This window comes from Danio rerio, chromosome 14 (genome assembly GCF_052040795.2).
Source record: "Danio rerio strain M-AB ecotype USA chromosome 14, GRCz13ab, whole genome shotgun sequence".
In the NCBI taxonomy this organism is placed as follows: Eukaryota; Metazoa; Chordata; class Actinopteri; order Cypriniformes; family Danionidae; genus Danio; species Danio rerio.
Genome location: NC_141034.1, coordinates 28,691,512 through 28,708,276, shown reverse-complemented (window position 1 = coordinate 28,708,276; position 16,765 = coordinate 28,691,512). Strand labels below are relative to the sequence as shown.

Below are 16,765 nucleotides of genomic sequence, written 5' to 3'. Positions count from 1 at the left end.
GTTGGCCGTAGTGTTTGTATGTGCGAAAGTGTGTATGGGTTGCGGCTGGAAGGGCATCTGCTGCTTAATAACATATGCTGGATAAGATTGGCCCTTCATTCCGCTGTAGCGACCCCTGATTAATAATGGGACTAAGCTGAAAGCAAAATGAATGAGGATACTATCTTAGTAGCTACAGCGATAGTTGACCATCGGATTTTTTAACACCAAGAGGTCTGAGGGTGTTTGGGGGCCATGGAGCAGTTTTGACATGCACTGACATTTGTGTTGTTTTCAGTATCTTAAAAACATATTAATGGATAAAGTGTGATAACATTGTAAACAGCACAAAAAAGTTGGGCTACAATAATACCTAAGCAGCATGTCATGTGTTTGTGTTTTTGAGAAAGAAACGTTTATGCGTGGTTAGTAAAATCTCGCATAAACCACCAAAAAACAAAAATTTTGAAGTCACTGAAACAAGGCCGTGAAACACACAGAGGACGTTTGTTCACAAGACTTTTGAGAACTGGGTCTTGTAGCTTAGTGTTTTTGCTTCAAAGTGATGAGAGAATGATCTTGTTTATTTGCTCACAGAAAACAATATAGTGAATTAAATTTTCCAAGTCACTTTTTGAGTGAAAATGGTCTATGCGAGAAGGCGTGAACTATCATTACTAATGCAGTGATTCACACCTAAGAAGACAAAGACCTGCATAATGAGCTGCATAATGAGGAAGAAATAAGTTTATATATTTTTTGTTTGCAGTTTATTTAAAATATATTTAACTATCACACAAAGATAGGGTTGTCGTGATACCATTAATTTCACGTAACCAGCTGAAGTATTGTGATACCAAGTAGGTTTGCAATACTGTAATTCATAACTCAAATCTATGAAATTAATAAAATTGTCAGAAACATTATATTTTATATGTAATAAAAGGCCCACTTTAACTGAATTCATAATTACCTTATTATTATTAAAACAAGTATTTGCACATCACTTCATCTAAAATGTGTTAGTTGTTAGTTTTGTAGATAACTGACCAACAAAAGAATACATTAAAATAAAGAGGCAAATTAAACAAAATCCATTACAAAAAGAGCTAATTAGGCTATTTGAAGTGGTCAAAAATTGTTTCAATGTTTCCTGTTTCTCTTTTGGGTTTTTCATCTACTTTTGTCTTATCAGGTAAGAATCCCAAACTTTTTTGTATGAAGGGCCAAAAACCAAATATCATTGACAGCTGTGGGCTGAAGAACAATATACTAAACTACTGTACATTAAAGTTGCCATAAGTAATTTCCTAATTCATATGATTTTTTTTTTCATAATATTAAAAAATAAATTAAATTCTTTATTTTGAATCATATTAGCTAATGCAGAATAACTTTTTGAATTATAACTTATCCCAATAAAAACATAAACAAATCACATTTATTTACCCTAGTCAAGCTGAACCTGCCTTTGCCTTGATTCACTCACAAAGGTCTTTGCATTGCTCTCTGATCGTCGTATGTATTTAAACTAAATCTGATTCTGAATCTAATGTCTGAATAAACAGTTTGTAAGGTATAAAATCATTACATGTATGGGAAGTCTCTATTAAAATAGCTGTACATGTTACTGTACGTGTGTAATTAACAATATATAATATGTGTTGTTGCCCATTTAAAAAGCAATAAGCCACAAGAGGCTGTGTGTACCTCAAGCAAAAACTTGATGTATTTGAATGAAAACTGTAAAAGACAAACATTTTACTTTTGCTCATAAATGTTATTTAATTTTTACAATGATAGTTAATGCGTCTGTGGTGGGTGGCTGCCACACAGTCTGTCCCATCAGCAATTATGAAGACAGATGCATGTCTTTTAGAAGGAGGGATGGAGTGAAAGAAATGCCAGAGATGTTCTTTATTTCATGCCTGTCATGGGGTCAGATGTCACCGAAGCCCTGTTTGCTGAACAAATGACTTACGAAAAGCGCTTAGATTCCTTTTTCTTTATTCAAGCCTCTTTCAGATCCATCTCTTTTAAGAACACAGAGAGGGAGGGGTAAATAGAGGCAAGCGGTTAGCAAAGGCTGCAAATTAAAGTAAAAGCAAAAGAAGCAAAAAAAAAAGGAGAAAGAAGTGCCCCTCGTGTCTGCTCTTCCAGCATCGTGACCCCAGCTGATTTACGAACCCCTTTCCTTTAATGAAATTGTTTCTGTGACAGAGCCGGTAAAAGCTTGTAATGGATTGGCTGCTCTAATGTAATGAAATTACTCCCTTTCTGACTTAAAAAAAAAAAAAAAAGAAGAAGAGGGGGTGGACGATGTTGGGGGAGAAAATGCAATTAATATTTACAGAGAACTGACAGACGGGGTGGGCTGTGCACTATAGCCAGCCTCCTGTTCACCCTCTCTCTTTCTCTCTCTCTATCTCTCGCTGTCTTACCTCTCTTTGCCCCCACACTCAGCAGTGTGGCGAAAGAGAGAGAGAGGACGAGATAGGAGGAGGTTATAGCCAGACAGGCCACTTTTAGCCAGCTGGTCCTTTATCCCGACTGCGGTGAGGAGAGGAGAGTAGATATGAGATGCCCGCTTGTGTGTGTGTGTCTACCTCCCTCCCTCCTGCAGCCCCCACCTCTCCTCCTCCTCCCTCCCCTCAGCCCCCACCCGCTCGTCTGCAGACCTGCCGCTGACTTCTGTCTCTCATCTGCAGGCAACTGGACAGCAACCACATCAGCTGCATCGAAGATGGAGCCTTCCGAGCCCTGCGCGATTTGGAGATACTGTGAGTCCCCCTCCCGCCTCCTCTGCGGGGTTCTTTCCTCTCTTCTCACCTCTGCTGTCCCTTCCTCTAACTCTAACTCTGTGTGTCTGTGTGTTTCCTGATTGTTCCTGAAGGACAAACTGTGTTGCGTTGTGGACCTGTGGCACATAGTCTGGTGTCACCCTGTCCTGCGCTTAGCATGCGATCGTCCGTGCGACAGCTAAAGTTGCTCGTTTGTCATCCTGTGCTGCATTGTTGCCGCTCTAAAAAAAAAGAAAGTGTCTTGACTTTTCCGGGTGCACCTTACTGTTAAAAACACCAATGCACCATGCATGTTCTATCTGGAAGATCTGTAGAATTGGTTTTCAACCTTAAACCGGGTGTTAGACTCACTTAGATGTTCAGATCTTTCTTCTTTTGCCCGCTTCTTCGGTCGTCTTTAACCTCAGAACAGGTTTAATGCACAAGCTTTAATGACACATGAGAGATTTGATGTTTTTGTAGGTGATATTTCTGTTCTTTGGGTTTCCCCTGGATTGTCCCGGATAGGATGTGAGGGTGGAAGTGAGCAGGATATACGGGGGGAGGTAGAGGGGGGTCGGAGTATAACCGCCGCATCTCCATCAAGCCAATTGGCAGGGCGCTAAGTGCCAACCTCATCCTCCAAATGAGCGCCGCTCACTGGGGACCCAGAGCCAAGCCACCCCCTGCATTAATTCCTGGCTCTAGAGGACATGACGGTTACATCATTGTTAGACAGGTTTTCCTTCAATGCTAGCAAGGTGTGTAAGAGGCTAAGAGAGAATCAAAGAAGGAAAAGAGGGACCATGCTTCATTTTATGTCCTCCGTCTTCTCCTCGTGACCAGAGCATAAAATGACCTTATAAAAGAGGAGCTCGGGAGCAAGAAAGTGTGAGTAAGTCGGGAATCAATTTTCATTAATAATACAGAACCTCCCTAGATTCTGCCAAAGACCTTTGAGACCCCGGCAAGCCAAGGAGAGCAGTGGTACATGAATACACATCACTTTCCTGCTGATTGAGCCATCTCTCCTCCTCTCTAGAGAGGCAGCAACACAGAGGTCTCCAAATGACACTGTATCATGACTAAATTACCACATGCGCAGTAATCAAGCTCAACCTTACACCTTACATCCAGATTCAGAATGCAGTTAAAGGCATCTTGAACCCAAAAAGTTAATATTTAGTCAACATTTACTCATTTTTTACTATCGTTATGAGTTTTTTTTTTCTTCTGTTAAACACAAAAGAACATATTTTGAAGAATTGTGGGTACCTTTAAGCTTTGACACCTGTAGTATACATGTTTCCTATGATGGAAGTCAATGGTTCAGGTTTTCAGCATACTTTGAAGTTCAGTTTGGTGTTCAACAGAAGAAAGAAACTCATAATTGAACCACTTGAGGGAGAGTGAATAGTGAGTACATTTTCATTTTTATGGGTGAACTTTGCCTTTAATTTAACATGACAGTTATGCTGTTGGGTAGTTTGTTAGAAAGTGACACTTCTAGGTAATTGATGGTGAAAGAGATTGCCCGTTCTTTAGGTGCTGCGAATTCACCGTAAGTGCTTTGAGTCTCACAGTGAAAAAAATGATTTCAAGCATGACTTGTATAATAATTTAGACTCAACTTAGTCTTAGGAATGATCTTTTTGAATGGCAGCACATCAGATGAAGATCCAACTGCTTTTGACAAAAGACTATGGTGGGTGTCATAACAGCCAAGTGAATGTTATTGGTAAAATGTGACTCTGGACTAAGGCCAGACAGAATCTTTGAACATTTTTTGCTATTTCTGCGCAGAATATTGTGAAAAATCTGTGAATTTATGCGAGATAGTTTTGGGTGTAACCTAACTAAAATCCTAATATGTTAAATAAAAAATATACATTTTTAACATTTTTGTTTACAGAAATGTAATGTTTACAATGCAAATAATGTAAGATCCATTTATTTGGTAAGCAAAGCAAGTCTTTCAAATATCTTTTATATACAGTTGAAGTTATTTGCCTTTTTTTTTTCTTCTTTAAATATTGTCCAAATGATGTTTAACAGAGCAAGGAGATTTTAACAGTATGTCCAGTATGGCTTTTTCTATGGAGAAAGTCTTATTCGTTTTATTTCGGCTAAAATAAAATACATTTTTAATTAAAAAAATAAATAAAAAAAAACATTTTAAGGTCAAAATTATTAGCCCCTTTAAGCTATATATTTTTTCGAAAGTCTACAAAACAAACCATCATTATACAATAACTAGCTTAATGACCCTAACCTGCCTAGTTAACCTAATTAACTTATTAAAGCCTTTATATGTGACTTTAAGCTGTATAGAAGTGTCTTGAAAAATATCCACTAAAATATTATTTACTGTCATCATGGCAAAGATAAAAGAAATCAGTTATTAGAAATGAGTTATTAAAACTATCATGTTTAGAAACGTGTTGAAAAAATCTGCTCTCCGTTAAACAGAAATTGGGGGAAAAAATAAATGGGGGCTAATAACTCTGACTGTTTCTACTAAAAGACAGAAAATATTACTTTACAAACTGTATTGTAAGTAAATCCTATGAGCATTTTCATATTAGTCAGTAATATTGCTGAAAATAATTAAAAAAATGAATTAATATAAATTTACACACAACTAAATAAATAGACTCATTGACGAGCTGAAAATCTGTGGATTTCTGCACTCGCAGATTCTGTGTGGGCCTAATCTGGACTACAAAACCAGTCATAGCTGTCAATTTTTGGAAATTGAGGTTCATGTATTATCTGAAAAGTGAATGAATAAGCTTTTTCATTCAAGCTTTTTTGCTTGTATAATATATAGTTGAGATAAAAGTCTTCAAAAATCTGGAATCCAGGGATTTAAAAAAATCTCAATACTAAGAAAACTAAATTTAAAGGTGTGCAAAATAAATTTTTAGCAATGCATATTGCTATTCAGAAAGTTTGTCTTCATACACTGAAAAAAAAAGATTCAAAGATGATTCCTTGCATTTACTTAAATTAAGTGGCTCTAAACAATTGATTTTAGTTGAATTTAAACAAACAAATTAAGTTGAACATTAATACATTTAATTTGTTTAAATTGTACACATATAAAATGTTTACAACAATTTTGCCCGACAACATTTTTTTCAGTGTACTTTTACTGTAGAAAATGTAGAAAATAGTGGCGACCCTGGATTAATAAAGAGACTAAGCCGAAAAGAGAAAATGAATGGATGAATTTAGAAAAAATCTTCATGGGACATGATTTTTACTTAATATTCTAATGAATCTTGGCATAAAAGAAAAATCGATAATTTGGAATACATTGTATTTTTGGCTATTTCCAAAATACCTCTGTGCAGCATAAGTCACAAACATCTTGTTAAGTAGTTTTACATTTTCGTTTATGCTTTTAGACAATTTTAAACACTGCGACAAATTTAAGAACAGCGGTGTTTTGGGAATTCAGGACAAGCGTGTGTATATTTCAGTGTAGACTAGTATAATGTGACATCTGGAGTTATACAGTAAATGAATGATAATTTAAATATGAGATGCTAATGTGTGTTTTTTTTGCAATTCAAAGCACACTTGAGGTGTAATTTAAGGGTTATATTAAATGCATTGTTTTAGTGTGGTGTGTTAAGCATAACTCCAGAGGCCAAGCGAATCTTTTAATCTCGATGATCGTTAAAGGCCTATTAAAATAGATGGTGCACTGCGACATAATTGAGAGATGTCCCGTCATGCACTGTTGTGTTTCGTGATTACTGTAAAAAAAAGTGCGTTGATCACTCTAAACAGGGACTAACAAAATTCCAAAGCGGGAAGCTATTTTAAACACTTCCATCGGGTTTCAGGATGGTGATCAGAGTGGAGATTAGACAGAGCAGTTTGTGGCTAACCCTCCTCCACAACTAAATGACTGCCAGTGATTTAACGCCTGCCAAACTACACAGAATTAATGATCGGCCCTTTCTGCTGATGAATTGTAATTTATATTTAACATAACTGCGCTAATGACTGAACTAATGACTTCAAAGCTATCTCGGACATTTTCTCACATAGGACGTGACTTGCATCCAAATGAGCTGGAGCAAGTGCGGTAGGCAGCACATTGATGTGTTCTCCATCTGCAGAGCACCTAAACCTGCCTAATAAGGAGCACCCTTTCCATTATTTGCCATTTAATTATTGGGTACTGCTTGTGCTTGCTTTCAATTTGTATTCTGATCACTTTTTTTATTTAAATATAACCTTTTATCTTTCCATTTTCACTTTAAATGTATATGCGCGAGTATTATAAGGTTTCCAGCTTATCTTTGTTTTATTAAATTCAGGAAATTCAAGTGATAGCTAAGAACATCAGCCATGTTTCCGATTTCGTTTTTTTTAATACAAATCAAATTACATGTCAAATATAATATTAATGAAGTTCCATGTAGAGTGAGAATACCTGAATATTTTTCATGGGTATATGCCTTAAACTCAATTTTATTACAAACACCATGGTCTGATGTCTAGCGCCTTTTTGTGTGTTTGGTTAAGTCACTACAAAGATTTACTTAATAAGATTCCTTAGAATTTAATTAAAGTGAAGTGTAAAATAACTAATTAAAAATCATAAATAAAAGTAGGTATCGTGAAAAAAATCTTACCTTGATGTTTTACTTTTAATCTTTACCTGTTTTTGTATTGCTATGAGAACAAAAAATGATAATATAATATAATAAATATATTGTGCATGAGTTTGGACAGTTATTCATAAAATATTCATAAAGTCAAAGCAATCATAAAGAACGTCCAGCTGTTCTTATTCGAGCAGATTTATTTTCCAGCAGGGTTACTCTGAGCATTTTAGTTCTGATATATGTTCTTATTGTGTTAAGAGCACAATGAGAAAGCCTCTTGCAGTCTGGTTGTAATTATGCTAAGAGCAATATATAAGCGCTTTTTGTTTGTTGCTGTCTTTAAACACTTGGCCGTTTCGTGAAATTTTTCAAAAATATATTATAATTGTCCTTCAGGGCTATTTTGTGGAATGTGGTTTAAATGTGTGGAGGGAATTTTGTTTAAGTGTTGTGAGAAAGCGTTTTGGAAACTACCCATATACCCCGCTAAGACTTGTCTGTACACACACACCGCACTCCTGCAAGCGCTGGAGCCTCTGCATATTTTATAACCACTTTTGTACAGAAAATTCTGGCTCTGAATCAAATGTCAAATCATGTGAATTTTTTTGCCCCTCTGTGTCATTTTTTATGAGCACGAAAGTGCCGAGACATTTCCGTGCCATCTCCTGAAGGTGACTTTGCTCCCCACTATGCATTGATAAGAGGGCCCGAATTTTCACATTAACACCGTCCTCTCCTCATGCCAAATGCTGTCATTTGTCAATGTGTGCGTGATGCATTTTGTTCGACAGCTTGGCACAGACCTTGCTGGTCGAACTAAAGTGAGTTTAGTATGATAGCATGGGCAGCGTGCCCCAAAGGGACGACTTTGCGGTTTCCCAAGCCTTGTCAATGCACAAAACCCAATACTATGGCCTCATCAAAGGCATCTTCTCCTCCAGAGGTATACACTTTTAAATAGACGTACTCATCTGTAGAACAATAGCAGTACAATACAATAACAACTAGAGTAAAGCTTCTGAGTATTTGCAGTGCGTTAAAGATTACATTTTGATTATTTGAAAGTGTGAGGAGAAGCATTAATAATCTTACTTACATAATACAATAATCGGACTCAAAAAACGTGCTTATTTGGAGAGGCAGTATCATTTCTGTGGTTACACTAAGAGCCCAGCCCATTGTTTTGTGGGAGACAAGTAGGCGTTTGATCGAAACCTAAATACATTACTATGTATTTTATATGGAAGGTTGGATAAATATAATTTTCTTCTTTTCAGGGCTTATGGTTTGGCTGTTTTCTACCTTCATAATGTCATTTTCTCAAAGCGAGACCTTTTGAATGTTCCTCTTGGCAACGATAACACTGTGCTTAGCTTCTTTTCGGCCCCTGCCACCCCTTATCCTAATCATTTCTAACCCCATGTGCTCCCATAAAAAACATTAGCTCTTTTTAGATTTAGCAAATGTCCTCTAGACTGATATCTTCAGTAGGTCTCAGTGGCCCCACTTTGGGAACCCAAGAGAGACGATTTTCTTGAATCCGATATTCCATGCAGCTTTCATTTCTAACATGGACCGGCCTCCCTCTGGACACGTCGGTCTTACTTGTGCAAGCCCTGATTGAAAGGTTGTCTTTAGTCAATAGATGAGTCTTTATGTGACAGACAACAGGCAGGCAGAGGGAGAAAGGGCAAGCTGATGGCTAAATGAGAGGATGGATTAGGGGAGTGGAGGGGGAGAGAGAGCTGTCATTAGCTCACAAACAGCACTTTCAAGCACAGGAAATTGCCTTGCCACCAGACATGGCCCTATTGCGTTATCTTCGTGCGGTCTACGCCAAAGCTTAGGGAGATGGGGAGGGGGCCGGCTGGAAATCGTGCATTTCAGCAGTCGGACCCTTGCGCACAATTAATCATTCGTTGGCCAGAGAGAGGAGGGAGGCCGACGGAACAGCTTAGATTCAATCTGTCCTCATTTGTGCTATAATGGCCTCATCAATGGCAGGGGAAGCGTGTCTGTTTTTGGTGTAGTACCTGTTCTTTTCACCTCTCCTCCTATCCTTTGCACCATCAAGGGATGGAGAGCTCTTTTTCTCCTTTTAGAGGAGGTAAAGGGTCGGTTTATACAGCCATAAAGCTTTACCAGATTTTGATAGAAATGTTTTCTCTCTCCCTTTTTTTTAATTAGCCTACAGTTGCACACAAACCACATGGACGGGATTATGTGTGGCATATCATGTTATTTCTCTGTTTATCCTCGCTAAATTTATTTGAATTAGCAGAATAACATCTGATTGCGGTTTTGCACCAAATCTGAACTTGCCATGCTAAGAAAAACAATGGCAAAAATTTCCATCCTGCTCACATTTATTCCATCTCACTGCAACAAGTGGAGTCTGAGCGCACCTAATGAAATTACACTGCATCTGGAGGCATTTTACTCATTTGCTTTGACTTAAGGGCTCGACGTAGGTATGCCCAGTAAACATTTGCTCAGATGGACGCTTGCAAACTCACCATTGTGTTGCAATAGTTTCCCATGAAACCTTGACAACACACAGAGGCATGTTGGCTCAATCCAATTCCCAATAATGTGAGCGGGATCATATGTAGACAAGTTTATATGGAGAATCACTAATGCATACACAACATATCCTGTCTTTACACCATTAACAATATGTGTCATATGTGAAACAGAGTAGTAGTGACATCATCATTGCATCTTTTTTTTAACCAAACCGATTTGGAGTCAGTTCAGTTACCAGGGCAGTTAGTTTCTGAGAAACACTTACTCACAAGAAGGGTAGTACTTTTGCTCTTGTCATTAAATAGCATGTGTCTTTGCCTTCTGATTTCTCAGTTGTGCAAGTGAATGGCATGAAGTCAGGTGCCAGGAGCACTTCAGTTATTTCCCTGCAGCCCCCTGCATCCACCAAAACAACCTCTCTCTTTTTTCGAGATGTCCTGGCTCTGAAAATGCAGCCGTCTTTTAGGAGTGAAGTATCTAGAGACTCTCTCCAAGTCCCTCTAATGAGGGCCCAAAGAAAGCCTAAGAGCACTCAAGACCCCTCAGTCGAGCTTTTTGCGACTGTGGGAAAGCTTTCTTGACATAACTGAGAAAAGAAAGAAGAAGTAAAAAAAAAAACGTGCCTCTCTGAGGCGGCCTGAAAACTTAGCATTGTGAGCAATTAACATCTGCCAGGTTTTATGGATGCCTTCGTCAATAGAGCTTTAAATAAAATCATAACGGTAAACAGTCAAGCTGTACAGTAAGGTATTTGTCAAGATCCAGCATTGATTTCATTTCATTTCAGCTTGGATGCACTTTCTCAAGAGACGCTGTGGATGCGGTCCCTTCCCCTGCAGCAGTTGAGTTTGCTTAACACATTTTTGATTTATGGTCAACTACAAGGCGACAGAGACGGAATGACTTAATACTGTTGGCGATGATGACAAAAGAATTTTAAAGACTCGAGGTGATCTTCAATTATCACAAGTGGCTTCAGCAACAGCCGCTCATGCTGTGCTTTTATTTGCTGAGATCCCACGCTGCAGCAGTGGGCGGCCCTCTGCAGTGCAGAGGGTTGGATAAAGGGAAGACTGACAGTCTTTCGTAAGGCTGTGTATCTACGCTTGGCTCTTCCTTAAGACCCATGGTCCTGTACTCAATGTTTTCTCTAGCAAAGCTTAACTTGAGCTAGAAAAGTCTATATTACCAGGTGCAGGCTTTCCACTGAGACTCCAAAGGTCATCGCTCTTGGCTTGGAACATGTCAGATTTAAGCCGACTTAACGTGACTGTGACGCCCAGTCCAGATCCAGCTTTTTCAAATTACAATTGCATGAATGAAATCTATACAGGATTATTTTTTACTCTGGGCTTCTAATCCTGGAATCCAGATGACTGAAATATGAATGAGCGAAAGGGCACTTCCACAGCAAGCTGTTGGATTCTTTTAGTGGATCCTTTTTTTTTCCTTTTTCTGCATCTCTCTTCAGCCCTTCCATTCGCAGTCTTACATTAATTTTTCTTTTGTTTTTGACTTGCATTCTCTAACTTTTAGGGATGCTCCCAGAAAAGAGTGAGGATTTCACAGATAGGAACTATTTCTTCCTGGGCAAATTGCATTCTCCCTTGGTGATGGTTTGGTATTACAAGCTTTTACCAGGGCGTTCCTCCCTTAGGCTTGCCCAGAGCTTCTTCTATTTACATCTCTATAGTGCAGCAGAGAACAGCAATGAAACCTCTGAGCCACAGCGGCCTTGACAAGAGGATCGCTTTCTGGTGCGGATTTGGTCAGCTCCTCGCGAGGGTGATTCCTTCACCCTGTGTGTAATTTGCGTGGAATTTTCAGTGTGTCTATGTGAAGAATAACAATAATTTTCCATACCATTTAGTTAGTTTTCTTCTTTCCCTCACTCATAATAAAGTGTTCCACCACAGATCTGAGCCAAAATCAATATTCAGATATCATTTAAATTCCCACAAGAATGTTATATTTTAGAGGGATTACTTTTCCTCTGATTTGTGCAATTTTTTAGTACCCACTTTCAAGAAATGGGCTCAGGCTGGGAAATTTCCATCGGTTTCAGTTATAAATCTGATCGCTCAGATAGTAAATAGTGTAAACACCTTGTTTGTTTACCATCATGTTTAGGCTGAATAAACTGATTTGCTTGATCAGTCAGTGGTTAAGGTTAAAGATTTGAATTCCTGTAGGTTAAGCTGTTTCATGGCACAAGGTCAAGGGATAAATTGCATGAATTCAAAACATGTACTTAGTTTTAATGCATTGTAAGTCACTTAAATAAATGCATCTGCCCCATGAATAAAAGTAAATCACGGATGCACTGTAAACTTGAGAAAGGCCATTGGAGGATTCAATCCAAAACTGGCTAATGTTAAACCTTTCATTAGAAGGAACACTCAGACCCCAAACCCAAGTTGTAAACTGAGTTGGCGTAATTGGCAGGATTTCTCCTCACCAAGCAGGAACCATTAAAATACTAAATTGAGAAATTCCAGACCGTTTTCCAAGAGGTTGGAGATGCAGGAGGCTGTGTGTTGTGCACGTCTGTGATAGGTCTGGGAGTTATGGGCTGGGATGGATCGATTACAAGATGAGGTCAGCTACTGTAGGTTGCACTAATCAGAACTGTAGCTGGCATGACAAGAAACAGAGAGGTCTGCCATGCGAAATTACAAGTACCCTGATTATAGATGATATCATTCTGTTGCAGATCTTTACATTGTTATGGAGTCCAAACACTACCCACTGATTGAATCTTTATTTTCTAATGTATCTAACAACTATTTCTGCTACAGTGTGTTGTCTACTACACTCTTATGTCTACAAAGTGAAACATGCCTTTTTTCTAACGTGTTCTGTCTTCTTTTTTCTAGCACTCTCAACAACAACAATATCACCCTCATCCCACTGTCAAGCTTCAACCACATGCCAAAGCTGCGGACACTGTAAGTACTGAGAAGCTTCTTGTCCACTACTAATGCTATACAATCAGACATTTATACAGTATATCTATATTTACTCACATTACTTTTGAATCTTCGCTCTTTTGCTTGGCTTAACTGGAGCCCCTTTCCAGGCTCTGTGGTGACGCCGTGTCAGTTATCAGAGCGGTGGTCTGTTTGTGCAGCAGACATTGTCCTAGCTGAAAATGTTGAGATAGTTCTCTTACACAGATGCTCTTGCGATTCCACTGTTGGACCAAACCACAATTGATATAAATAATTACACAGTCCCTGCGCTGTGCCAAAATGGTTCCCATCTGTGGCTGACCCAGAGATGCTTTTGTTATTATTCGAGTGTGGTCGTTCTTCTCAGAACTTTCAGTTTAATAAAGGGATAAAGGAATGAATATGTCAGGAGTAAACACTAGTTTGATTTGGAGGCTTCTGAATCTTAGGCTTAGGGTTAGTTTGACCCAAGTGCGCATGTTCGAGTGTCCTTCTTCAATCAGTCATTTCTTTTTCCATCGAACTCTCCTCCTCTTTCCGTCATGGCCACCAAGCGTTCTCCCAGGAGTCATCCATAGCTGGAGCTCAACAGCCGAGCAGTCTGGCCTCCCTCCCATCACTCAGCCCATCAGACAGGCCAGCCCCCTCTTGCGGGATTGAATTTGCTGATGCTCGGATGGCCGGGTCCGTTGCTCCCTGGGCAGTATTGAATTATCCATAGCGAGGCTTTGGTTGCTACCCAGTTCCTTTGGATTGAATTTTCTGTCTCTAATATCCCTGGTATATCTGTATTGAATTTGTTGCTCGTAAAAACAACTTATTAAATCAAATGTTTAGAGATGCTGGTAATCCATTTAGGCGGATGGAGGTTTGGCTCCTGGTTTCTGATGAAATAGTCCAGTTCACCTCACCTTTCTCCCCCTCTCCTGGTCTTCTCTTCTACAGACATATACTATCTTTGTGCATTCAATTAGATCAAATGATATCACCCCATGACGCTTACCATTCAATAACCCAGACAAATGAAAAGCACTCCCACCGCTAGACAAGTAGTCATTTTCCGTGTATCACGGTCGATAGGGTGTGTGTGAGCTGCCCCATTGTGCCCGTCCTCAGCTCATCCCATGTGCACCTGAGGCAGCCGAGCCTCCTTCTCCCTATGTCATCCATCTCTGTAATCCCACTCATCTGTAATTAATCCGCAAAGACAGGGGGCCAGATACTGGATTTGTAATGGGAAAAGCTCTATTAAAACCGTCGCCCCCTGCTGAAATTCGTCAATGAGCAGGTTTTTGTCCACCTAACTGGATTCGACCTGTTATTGCATTTGCAGACAGTGGTGAACAGTATAGCAGCGCTTTTTGATTTGCTGACACCACTTTTTCTTTGAACAGTGTCTCTTGTACCTTTCGCGTAATGGCCCTTGAGAGATTTTTATTAAGATGTGAAAGGTGTTATTGGGAATTGTGCCATATTGCTGAAGGTGAAATGAGGATGCATGCTTCAGGGATTTGCGAGGGGTTTACTGTGGTCTCTGGGGACATGTCACTATTATCTGAACAATAGAATGACCTAGTCATACTCATGTTGTCACTTTAATTCAGATGTGTTATTCCTTGTCTGCACTGAAGAAGCGTTATAGAGATTCTCTGTATGCATATTTACTTGATCACAGAGGCTATTTCCTTCCTCCTTTGCATTTAAATGCCATCTCACAGATGGAATATGACACTGCGCATGTGGTAAATATTGCTTTTCTGATTCTGCCTTTTAAGAGCTCTATTTCCTGGCATTTCTCAGGGATCATCCACTCCAGCATCCATGCTAGACATACAAACCTCCTCTGACCTTTATCTGATACTGTCTCACTATCTGTCCCTCATTATTCTTTCTCTCTCTCTCCAGTCGCCTGCACTCCAACAACCTGCACTGCGACTGCCACCTGTCCTGGCTCTCTGATTGGCTGCGGCAGAGGAGGGGTTTGGCCCCTTTCACACAGTGCATGGCCCCCGCCCATATGAGAGGTCTCAATGTCCCTGATGTTCAAAAGAGAGAATTTGTTTGCACAGGTATGGCACAATACTCACACTGTCAGAATGTCCTTCTCTTGTCTTAAACTCAGCGTGTATGTTGGTTAAATTGTATATAGATAGATAGATAGATAGATAGATAGATAGATAGATAGATAGATAGATAGATAGATAGATAGATAGATAGATAGATAGATAGATAGATAGATAGATAGATAGATAGATAGATAGATAGATAGATAGATAGATAGATAGTAATTATGATCATTTGCAAATGTTGGATATGTGATGCTAGTAAATACTGTGAGCCTCTACACTGTGTTGCTTTATTAAGCCACTCCATACATTCTGCTTCTTAATGGACCTTTGGGTTTCATTGGTGAAAAAGTTCACGTTTCGGCTCTTGTTAATTAAGCCCCCCTTTCCTCCCCCTCTGATTAATCAACTGATGAATATACTCCAACACAAACACAAAACATGGTGCAAGAAAAAGCGTTTCTTAATTAAGCTGCAAAGGAAGACAATTAAACAACAGGGGGTCTGGTCTTCGTCATTATGGAGTGTATTAAAAGCTATTTTCACTCATCTTGAATTACACTGTTATAAGAACTAATGTTACATTTCAGAGTCCTAAATCAAAGCCATGGGAGAGTTACAGTATTAATCCTATCCGAAAGAATTGCATTCAATTTATATTCAGCTCAAAATTATGTTAATGTTTTTTGTCTTCTTCATTTGTTACTGAAGTGACAGTTCACCCAAACATGAAAATGATCTCATCATCTATTCTCCCAGGTTGTTTTAAACCTTTTTGAGTTCTTTCTTCTGTTAAACACAAAAGAAGATATTTTGAATATGCTGGTGCCCATTAGTTTCCTTAGTAGGAAAAAAAGTGCTATGGAGGTCAACAAGTGCCAAAAAAGAAACACTAAATAGGTTTTGAAAAAGTGAAACAGGAGTAAGTTATGACTTTTTAGGTGAACTATTCCCTTTAAACCATGCTGCCTTTAGTAAATTTTCCTCCCGATCTGTTATTTTTCCATCTTTTCCTTCTCCCCAGGTCCCGTAGAGACGGAGCCAAGGTCATGTGCTCCGCAGGTGACCATCTGCCCTGCCGCCTGCACCTGCAACAACAACATTGTGGACTGCCGTAGAAAAGGCCTGACTGAGATTCCTGCCAACCTGCCTGAAGGAATCGTGGAAATGTATGGATTCCGTAGCTCAGTTTTATTCCCTCTCTCTGTTTGTGTAAAATCAGCATGTGTGATAAGTACTTACCGCTGACATTGTCTGTGCGTTGATCTGGCTCCTTCCTCCTGTCATGTAACAAAGGCCATTAGCAGTGCGGTGTAGCAACCTCATTAGCGAGTGCGTTAATGCCGTGCCGCAGTTGCGGACGGATCTTTCTCAGTGCTACAGGAGGTCTACCAGCCTGTCTGCAAGTTTAGGCAATTACAAAGCCAGTCAAGGATCAAAAAAACTGCAAGTGAAAATGAGCCTGTGAAAGACATGTATTATCAATAGATTTAAGCAGACCACAACCGAGGTCATCTGTGATATGACCAGTGTTGTGCTTGTTACTAAAAAATAGTAACTAGTTCTGGGTACCCGCAGGGTCTTAACAAGTCCTAAAATGTCTTAAATTTCAAAACACATTTCAGGCCTTAAAAAGTCTTAAATTCACGATCTTAGATCTAAAGTCTTAAATCATTTTATACACAGTTCCTAATTTTCCTTTGTTTACAGTATATAAAGCCACGCAATTGATCCAAAACACATCCAATCACCAACAACACGTCTCAATAAAACTTTTAACAAAACTACTCATAATTAATATTATAACTGTAGTCTGTTGTGCAAAATTTAGTTTT

At 39.1% G+C, this 16,765-nt stretch overlaps 1 protein-coding gene across 1 annotated transcript in view; it reads left to right on the top strand.

Annotated features, from left to right (window-relative positions):
• Nucleotides 1-16,765, top strand: part of slit3 (slit homolog 3 (Drosophila)) — a 272,477-nt gene that overhangs the window by 159,434 nt on the left and 96,278 nt on the right. Inside the window, exons 6-9 of the mRNA NM_131736.3 lie at nucleotides 2,688-2,759; nucleotides 12,790-12,861; nucleotides 14,770-14,933; nucleotides 15,955-16,099. Of these exons, the coding sequence (NP_571811.3) occupies nucleotides 2,688-2,759; nucleotides 12,790-12,861; nucleotides 14,770-14,933; nucleotides 15,955-16,099 (453 nt within the window). The remainder of the gene's footprint in view (nucleotides 1-2,687; nucleotides 2,760-12,789; nucleotides 12,862-14,769; nucleotides 14,934-15,954; nucleotides 16,100-16,765) is intronic.